The 9,760-nt window shown below is 35.8% G+C and overlaps 1 protein-coding gene across 2 annotated transcripts in view; it reads left to right on the top strand.

The window, feature by feature from the left end:
- Window positions 1-605: 605 nt before the first annotated feature.
- Window positions 606-9,760, top strand: part of ANAPC4 (anaphase promoting complex subunit 4) — a 19,916-nt gene continuing 10,761 nt past the window's right edge. For both annotated transcript variants that reach the window (XM_009319886.1, XM_009319885.1), the window contains exons 1-15: window positions 606-707; window positions 1,806-1,938; window positions 3,217-3,291; window positions 3,433-3,459; window positions 3,560-3,604; window positions 5,353-5,437; window positions 5,835-5,945; window positions 6,551-6,634; window positions 6,893-6,979; window positions 7,683-7,747; window positions 7,841-7,883; window positions 7,992-8,068; window positions 8,505-8,605; window positions 8,685-8,736; window positions 9,044-9,099. In XM_009319886.1, coding sequence (XP_009318161.1) covers window positions 1,907-1,938; window positions 3,217-3,291; window positions 3,433-3,459; window positions 3,560-3,604; window positions 5,353-5,437; window positions 5,835-5,945; window positions 6,551-6,634; window positions 6,893-6,979; window positions 7,683-7,747; window positions 7,841-7,883; window positions 7,992-8,068; window positions 8,505-8,605; window positions 8,685-8,736; window positions 9,044-9,099 — 940 coding nt within the window. In that variant the 5' untranslated portion in view covers window positions 606-707; window positions 1,806-1,906. The remainder of the gene's footprint in view (window positions 708-1,805; window positions 1,939-3,216; window positions 3,292-3,432; window positions 3,460-3,559; window positions 3,605-5,352; window positions 5,438-5,834; window positions 5,946-6,550; window positions 6,635-6,892; window positions 6,980-7,682; window positions 7,748-7,840; window positions 7,884-7,991; window positions 8,069-8,504; window positions 8,606-8,684; window positions 8,737-9,043; window positions 9,100-9,760) is intronic.

The following is a 9,760-nucleotide window of genomic DNA, read 5'->3' as shown; positions in this document are numbered from 1 at the left end:
AGAGCGGTCGCTGCTAGCAGGAGAACGCTGCCTGTCCCGTGCAGTCGCTGAGATGCCTTTGCTGTTCTCTGTGCCGTAATTCTCGTAAGCTTAGCCAGGCATTTAGGAATAGAAAATTTTTTATTAAGCTGCTCAGTATTTACTGCTCTTTCCCCTTTCACTTTCTAATTTCCAAACAAATCTGATGATGATACTCTCAGTGTCTGTATCAGTGGGACTTTAAAGCACACGAAATTTCCTATTTAAATTAAATCAGATCTATTTTCAGGTATTTTTTTCCTGGAACTGCTGTATGTGATCATGCATGAAGACAGGCTGTTGTGCTTTCAGGCCGTCTTTGCTGGAGAAGCGTGGGTAACCCCTGTTGGTTACAGGCTTCTAGGCTTGTCCGAGACAGCTTATTTCTCTGTGTTGCTGTATAGTAAACAGTATACTGTCCTGTAAAATGTCATAGGAGTCAATCATCTATTAGAGGAGCAGGTGATATTTAAGATGTAGGAGTTATTAAAGAATGGTAAAAAAAGTGCATCATCAACTGATTTACAAACTGGTATTAATGGAAGAATGTGGTTTATTTTTCTGTCTTCAATGTGCTTTGTAGGTTTTACTTCATCGGCTTGCAAACTTTCAGCGAGTGTGGAGTTTGCCTCCAAATGAAAATACAGGAAAAGAAGTTACTGCTCTTGCTTGGAGACCAGATGGCAAAAGTAATGTCAAGTATATGAGGTGATACGGTGCAATAAAAATCCCATTGGAAATCAGTGAAGGTTGTGGTGATGATACCTCTTATCTGTGAAAGAAATTTTCAAGTAAACTGTGTTTGAAGAGAAGTGTGGCTTAATTTTATGTAGGTTTATTCAAAGTAATAGAGAGAGTTACACTGTTGAAAGCAATTGCAAGAAAGATTTGCAAGGTGGATTTATGTCCAAAATACTGCACTTCAAGGTATAGCAAAACTTCCAGTTCCTAACTAAGAGAATATTTTTATAGGAATGACAAGATTTATTGTGTGAGTCGAGAGAGAGGCTGTGTGATCAGGGTTTACTGAAGAGCTTAGCTTATTTAGCATAGACTGAAATTTAGAGGCTAAAATTGCTCTAATAATACACCAGAGAAGAAAAAAAAAAAAACCTTTTCCTTATCAACAGAGATAATGTTGAAATTAGTAGCTTAATAAGCCTAAGGTGGAAATTAGTTAATTTTTTGACTCATTAGAGGCTGGAGAATGGGAACAATCTTCTTCCATGACATGTGGGTAAAAAATACCTATATAGTTTTATGATGGAGTCAGAGGAGTTGAAGAAACTTCTTTTTAAGCTGGTTGCCTGTGATTACAAGGAAGTAAGCATAGAAGCCTTTGCCTTCCATATGCTTTAAGGATTAATAAAGTTAAGAAGCAGGTGATGCAAAAGTTGCTCAGCAAGTCTTAAATTGTATTTTGTTGTAATAAAACCCAAACCTTCCCAGTGGACAGTCTTTATTTATAATTTTGGCCTCAAATTTGCAAAAACTGAAGCCTCTGCTTTATCAGAACTGTTGTTAGAAGTGTGCTCGGTTCAACGTGTAGATAAATAATTGTGGGATCGTGCCTGTGATTTACATTTATCACCTAAAATATGACAGGAGTTCAAACCTTCATTTTAATGAGTAGGTTTCAAATGAGAATTTGGAAGGACTGTAAATAGGCAAACAGAAAATCCTGTCCAGTAGTTGGCTTTGAAGATGCATTATTTTCTAATTTAGTATAAAGTAACTACAAAGTTTTGCACGTTGGTTGTTTATACATTTTACTCATCTTTCTCCAGTTTTGGCTTTTGGCCTTACTGATACCAAGCGGATTGTTCTGTGTGACGTAGAAAAACCTGAAAGCTTGCACTCCTTCTCCGTGGACTCATCTATTACTTACATGCATTGGATGGAAGTAACTGAGGAAAGCAGGTGAGTCTGAAAAACTCTAGAAGTGAATTATGGGCTAGGTAGTGCCACTTGACTAATAATTTATACTTAGTATGTTACAAGCAGTCATTATAAAATAATATAATATTATGTAGCTATAGCTTTTTGTTACCACTTGGGTAAAATTTTCCTTTTGGTTAGAATAGACACTTTTCATATGCTTCTTTTTAGCGCTGATATCTTAGTCTTGTGGTTCTTTAGGTTATACACAAAAATTTCAGCGTGATCTTGAGCGCCCACTTCTTAAGAGCTGCTTAATCTAGTATTAGCTTGTACAGCCCGTCTTCTGATCTAGTTTACTTCAGTACCAATTAATTTGTTAAACTAATTATAATGCTATTATTATGTTAGTCTATTTTGTTAGTCAGAATAAGTATTATATTTAAATCTTTCTTCACTTGTGTTTTCAAGATGTTTAGTTTGGTGCTTACATCTTTCACGATGTGCCTTTGGTGTTATATCCAACCCCAGTGGCAATTCTGTTGTGGGTGTACTTGCTTCAGGAAGTCAGATTGCCCCTAGTGACCATGAGCTCTGTGGCATTAGGCAATTCTCAGCAACACTTGTGAGCTGGAGGACATCGTGGTCCCTATTTCTGTGGACTTACAAAAACCTCTGATATGCGCCTTATTGCAGTGCAAGACAACAATTAAATAAAACAATTATTTAAAAAAGGGAGGTGGTGTAAGCCTGACTTGGGGATTCCCCCCCACCTCCAGAAAACACCAATCTTAAAATAGCAAGAAAATAACTACATCTTAAATCACTCTAGCATTTTTCTCCTGATGGGGATAGACTTATCTCCTTATTGGGAATCTCATTCTTCTGGCATGTCTAAGGTGTGGTATTAAGTATTGCACTTTAGTCTTCCTCTCACTGTAACGTGTCTTTAGAGTGAAACTTTTTTGAGGTGTAGGTAGGTTGTACTGCAGGGTTGTACAGGGTTTAAACAGAAAGCCTCAGTCAGTAACTGCGTTACAGGTGATGAGGAATTTGGTAGCAAGCTACTGAGCCAGCAGATACAAACTTTATATTCTCTTTTGGTGGAAATAAAAAAAGATTATCAGACTTCTTTTATTAATTTGCTCATTTGATAAATTATTAAAGGTCCCGTAAGGGATTACCCTCTGATATTTGTAACTCTTTAATATACATGATGTATTGAATATATGCTGTAACTTTGAAGTTAGAAAGAAATTCTTTTTCTCCCCCCCCATTTTTACAGCTTGGGTGGTAAAGACAGCCTTATTTCTTTTTCAGTGTTCTCACTTCTTTTTACAATGCTGAGGATGAATCAAATCTCCTTTTGCCTAAATTACCGGCGCTACCAAAAAAGTAAGTATTATACTGGTAAGCTTTAGAAGATACGATCCATCATTTGTTGTCATTGTTTTGGTTACTCAACTTTAATGCTCTACAGATGCTTTGGATTAGATGTCTGCTCATTGTTATTGAGAATAATTATTTTGTTTTCAGTTACAGTACCACTGCAAAAATTTTCAGGTAAGAAATTGTCATCTTATCTCTCTTTTTTTTTTTTTATTTTGTTTTCTGGTATTGAGACAAGCTACATAAACCCCAACTATGTGTTTTGTATTTTCAGTGAAGAAAAATCAGATGAGATTATGAAGCTTCTGGGTGATGTAAGGTAAATTCCCTATGTGGGTTGTTGTGGGGTTGGCTGGGTTTTTTTGGTTAGTTGGGGGGTTTTTTTTAAAGCTATAAAATAATGGGGAAGTGGGTTTACTTTTAAGTTATTCATAATCTGTTTTTAGGGGTCCTGGAGAAAGGATATGGAATGCCTCTTTTTTTCATGTACAAAGATAAAGTTCAAAGAATATATTAAAAAAAGTCTCCATCAGCTTACACCTTTTCTCCTCAATTTAGAGGGATTATAAAGCGCTTTATCAGCAACTGCTGTTGATGCCGTATCTTCTTTTCCTCAGAAGAAGACTTCTTGGGGTGTATTTGAAGGCTATGTTGTATGTGTTACTTAAGCTGGTCTTGGAGACGTTTGTGAGTGCTTGTTACAGATGGGGAATTTCTGTGGGTTTGCATGAATGTGACAAAGCTAAACTTAAAATTAGCTCTGAAATCAGCTGTATTAGAGTTACTTTAAAATAAATATCTTATTAGGAAACACATGAGGAGCAGCTGGAGGAAGTGTAGTTTAGCAGACGGAGACTGGCTTTGTGGAGTGCTTGTGGTGCATCTTTGAGGAGGGCGCTTAACCTCTGTGCCTTGTTTTTCCATTTGCTTTCTTTCACTGTTCCTTACAGTCCCACCACTGAGAATCATCCTCCTTATTTCAAAATTTGCATCTCTGTCTATCACCAGTTATTCCTTTTTAAGACTTGATATCTCTTCTTACAGTAGGGCTTCCTTGCTAGAAAGAGAGACGTGGCGGCTGTTGGTGGTGTAGGAGCTTTCTGGATGCTGTGCTCCTTCACCCATTCAATTAATCAAACCACAAGTTTTTCAGATACTGTTTTGTTAAGTTCTGTCTTGATTTTAATGGAAACATTCTCCTCTAACATATATTTAGGTGTGTAACAGGCAGAAGTTGCAGTTAATTTTCTCGTATTTATAAGGGGACATGCAAAACATGCTCATTTTTTATGTTGGAGAGCATTACTGCTCACTGTAATGTAAGAAAATATGGGTAGTTGAAGACGTACGGATGTATGACAGCAATATACCACCTCCCTGTCCAAAGTTTAATGTTTTAAACATAGACAAAAAGGGAGCGGTCATAGAGAAGCTTTTTCCCAAGTCATTGTAGCAGGTTGGTTTTGATAAGTGAGCAAAACGCAGATCTGTCTGTCCCAGACCCTACTCTTTGAACCGGGTTTCTGTTTCTGATGTTGCTGTTACTTGTGGCTGTCCTTTGCTGCTGCGTCCATTTCAAATGTTTATTGCCTTCGAGGTTTTGCTGAGGAGTGCCGCTGAGTGACTGCAACAAACTTACTCTGCATGTAGTTTGTATAAACTGAGAGGAATACAAAAGTAGCTTTGTAAGAATGCCTTGCAGCCTGTATTGGTAGGTGGACTGTTGCTAGAAACTGTTACTTTTTTCTCCTAGAAGGTATGAAGTTAGTGAAGGAGGACTGCTGTGCCAAAATTGTGTTATATTTTCCCTATTCTCTCAGTTAATTTAGTAATTAATGCTTTTTCTGTAAATGCTAGAGGCAGGTCTTATCAATGAAATCCAAGCTAATAATTTTTTTGTTTTTAAATTTCTTGGATCGTAGACAGTAGTACAGTGTTTCTTTTTGTTCAGTCATTCTTTAGAGGATCTTTAGTAAATGGATGGCATTTAAGTATTAAGAATTATATTTGTATGCATTAGAACTTGTTCCAGCATGTTCATCAACACATATTCTTCTATTTTTATAGGCTTAATGCTCTTGTCCTTGGTGGCAGCTCAGGATTTATTGAGATTTATGCTTATGGAATGTTCAAGATTGCTACAGTAACTGGGGTACGTTCTGTTCCTTTCCATGTTTTTTCTTCGTAATATACCAATTGAATTGAATGAAAAAATACATATGTGTGCTTACACATAAGTGAAACTGGGTTGTTGAAGTTTAAAGAAAGGAATAGTAGTTTTTCTTAATTGGGTTGTGTGGTTATTGTTGGAAAGACATTCGAACTCTGGTGATTTTAGCATCTTGTTTCAAATGAAATAAAGTTCAACATTAGTCCACAGTAAAAAGAGTGCTTTTGTTCCTGAACAAAATTCCACTTTGCTGAAAATTCCACTTTGTTTTTACATGTCGTTGAACACAGCCTTCTTTTATATGTGAATGTGTTAAAGCAGTAAATACATCTTAGCAGAAATGCAAAATTTCATTAATTTTTAAACTGGAATCCTTCAGGTGGCAGGTTCTTGTCGTGGACTATGTTTATCTAGTGATTTGAAATCACTATCAGTTATTACAGAGATACGAGACTCTTCAGACAGCGAAGCAGAGATAACATATTTTCAGGCAAGTAAAGTAATTTTAAAATGTTCTTTTAAAAGTAAACCTGCTTTTTTAATTACTTTCTGGTAGTTTTATTGCTTTCCCATTATTTGCGGAAAATACAGCCTTTCTGAAGTTCACCCTGATTTAGCTTTTGGATTTATCATGTTAACATGCAATTTCACTGATAAGACTGATGATGATGATCTTGAGGCATTCTTTTAAAATATATTCTTTAAAAAGAATATATTTTAAAAGAAAAAAAAATTCTTTAAATATAATATTCATTTTTTCAACTACAGTTACAGTTACTCAGTTTTTCTTCATTCTGCACACAAAGGCATAGGAGCGATGCTGTTGATTATCCAGTCTATCCAGAACAGTCATCCTTAAAACTATTACTGTTAGAACTCCAGAATGAGGAACTTCATCAGGAGTTTTTATAGATGTAATAAAAATATTTATTGCCCCTTTGAATTAAATGCATTTTCCTCTTAAAATCAACTTTAAGGAAATGAGAATTGACAGTTTTTCTGTGAGTCCTCCCCATCTGTCTTTTCATTTCTGTAATCTAAAATTTCTTAAAAGAAAAATCATTCGTTAACTGTTGCTTGTTTCATTTTTTATAGCTGGACACTAGTCTATTATCAAGTTACTTACCTGAGGTAACTCGAATGGCCCGGAAGTTTACTCACATTTCAACTCTGTTACAGGTACAGTTGTGTTACGACATCTTTTTAATACCACAGTTCTTACAGGCTTCGATATTCTTAACGCAAGTAAAATAAATGTTTTCTAGTAGGAAGCTAAAGTTGGTTTTAAGTAAATGTAGAGCTCTAACTTGGAATTTGATAATAAATTTTGTATAATATCTACAGTATATCTTCCCTTTGTATTGTAACATCCAGTTCTTGCATGTGTTTTGAAGCGGGGGGAAGGGAATAATGCTAATGTCTGTATCTGTATTACAGTATATAAAGTTGTCATTGACGTGCATGTGTGAAGCATGGGAAGAAATATTGATGCAGATGGACTCACGGCTAACAAAGTTCGTCCAGGTACTGTAGTATTAACCATTCTTTTGGAAAAACATTTTTTTCAATAGTCCTGCTGTTCATGTTAACATACTGCATATCTTAATGTTGTTTAAGCATAATGCCTCCAGATAACAGTCTCTAAGTTCAGAGGCAACCTGGAACCTATTGTGTGTCAAGTGCTCTGACACCGAAGATATCTGAGTACAATCAAGCACGTATTGTGATACTTCTTTATTTTGTTTATTCTAAATTATTCAAAAGTGATAGTTTTCAGCTTGCACAGCTGTTGATCAGGTGCTTTCTATTTAAGGTTGTGCTCTTCAGTCACTGATAAACTGAATACTGTAAATGTTGAGTAACAGCCCACCAGCACTTACAGCCTAGTTCAGTAGAGCATGTATGACAGCCATGATTGAGATGCTCTTGGATTTGCTTAAATTTTGTGTTCATTGACCATGGCTAGAAGTTAATTGAATCAAATAATTTATTTATTTTTTTTTAAATAGATTCTTGGTGTTGGCAAACTGCTTAGAACTTTTACTGGGTAATAAAATTGAAAATAACTTAAAATACTAGAAAATTTCCAGTGATCAGTGGTCTGATTTCAGCATTCAAGGATATGGGTGGGTTTCCGATACACTTTAATTTTGTAGTGTTTGTGGGATTATTTGGTAACCTGGATTTAATTTCTTTACCCATTTATTTCAATCATTTTGACTGACAGGAAAAGAATACAACCACTTCTGTTCAGGATGAGTTTATGCAGCTGTTGTTATGGGGCAAAGCAAGGTAGTTACTGTTGTTTTATCTGAGTATGCATTTGCATTTGATATTGAAATACAAAATGAACGCATATTTGGTTCTCTCCCCCACCCCCTTTAGTCTGGAACTTCAGGCATTGCTAATGAACCAACTGACAGTAAAGGTATGTTAATATTTTTTAACTTATTAAAATAATCTATTTCAATATCTTTTAATCACTGTTCTGTTAAGTTAACAGAACATTATTATATTTGTATTTCTTTTTTAACAGGGTTTAAAAAAACTCGGTCAGTCCATAGAGTCTTCCTATTCTAGCATACAAAAGTTGGTCATAAGTCATTTGCAGAGGTAAGTCACAGAATGTCCAATGAATTCTAGATAAAATGGCATATTTTATGCTTTGCTAAAAGACAGTGTGCTGTATCAGTGGTTCTTTCTATGTAGGTGTGCTGGTGCGGAGACCGTGATCATGGCAAAATGTAGTAATTTATTTCTGGGTAATGGAGAACTATTGAAGTATTTTGAACAATCTCAATGACACATCACCTGTATATTACTGCCTGGTGTGTTTGTAGGATATATGCAAAATATTCACACCAACTTTGTGTGGTGGTTAAAATCATTAGGACAATATTTGCTTTTCTGTGAAGTGATACTTTAACTCTTGTATGCCAGACAACCTTATAAAGCTCTCCACTTTGCACATTAGATAATAAAAATATAGCATGCAGTGAATTTCCGAAGGGTGACTAGAAGATTATACTTCTTTGCTCTGCCTTCCTAGTGGCTCTGAGGCACTGTTATACCACTTGAGCGAATTGAAAGGAATGGCTTTATGGAAACAAAAATATGAGTCTCTGGGATTAGATGCATCCGGAATTGAAGGTACAATAGTGTCTGTGCTACTTACCTACTCTGATTTCACTTTTGAAAGCTTAATAATAATGGTTAGCTCTTTTTGCAGAGGCTATTACTGCTGTTGGTTCTTTCATCCTGAAAGCAAATGAGCTGCTTCAGTAAGTATAAAGTCTGGAGAATTTAAAAATCATGTCTATTGAGTCCTTTATCTAAGGGGAAATATGTGGCTGGGTACAGAGGAAGTTAGGGAGAGCAAGGCTCCTCTGTTGGTGGTGAGCTTTTATCTTGTCTCGCTGCATCTCATAGACTCATACCCCAATAATAGTCTTACTTGGGAGGCTGCATTGGGCATTTTTAAAAAAATTGATAGTGCTTGCAGGCCTCTCAGTAGTAAAGATGGGACTTAAGCCTGGAGCAGCTTGTGATATTTAAATCTGGTAATTTCTTTTCTTGTTTCTTGCTCAGAGTTATCGACAGTAGTATGAAAAACTTCAAAGCATTTTTTCGATGGCTGTATGTTGGTAAGCTTGATGACATAGTAAGCATCCAGTATCTGTTTTGTGTTCTAAGCATTGAAATGTCAGTAGGTAATTAAGCCAATCTCAGTTATAACCATCTATTTATTTCTATAATAGAAAACTTCTGGACATCTAAAAGGTTACAGTTGATGAGGCAAGAATAACTATAATATTAAACACATAGATCATAAATTTGATCGTTCTCCATTAAAGGTAGTGTGTGTACAGTGGGTATTGTATATTCTTATCCTGTACTGTTACTCCAAACTGTTGTCTGCTTCATGAGCAATTTGCTGGTCTTGACTTGGAGAAATTAAAGGACTTTATTTAGTTTACACCAAATCTGAAGTATAGTCTAACTCTCCTTTACTCTGTCACTTGCTGTTTTCTCCTGTGGAGACCTAGTTAGCTGTAAGGTTGTGCACAGATGTAAACAGTCTCTGAATGTCCGGATGCACTTAATAACCACCTCCAATTGTAGCTGGGTAGCTGCAGGTAAAATGCTAGAAGGAAGTGCAGAACGCTATATTTTAGCCTGCTTGGTTTTAAAAAGTGGTTATGAATAGGTTTATAATTTTTAATTGATCTTTTTAGAACTACTTTACAAAAAACTAAGCAGTCTTACCGGATACTGTAAAAGCACCAGAAATACAGTGTTAGCAAT

The sequence above is a fragment of the Pygoscelis adeliae genome, unplaced genomic scaffold (genome assembly GCF_000699105.1).
Source record: "Pygoscelis adeliae isolate BGI_AS28 unplaced genomic scaffold, ASM69910v1 Scaffold243, whole genome shotgun sequence".
Lineage (NCBI taxonomy): Eukaryota > Metazoa > Chordata > Aves > Sphenisciformes > Spheniscidae > Pygoscelis > Pygoscelis adeliae.
This window is presented reverse-complemented; position numbering and strand designations above follow the sequence as displayed.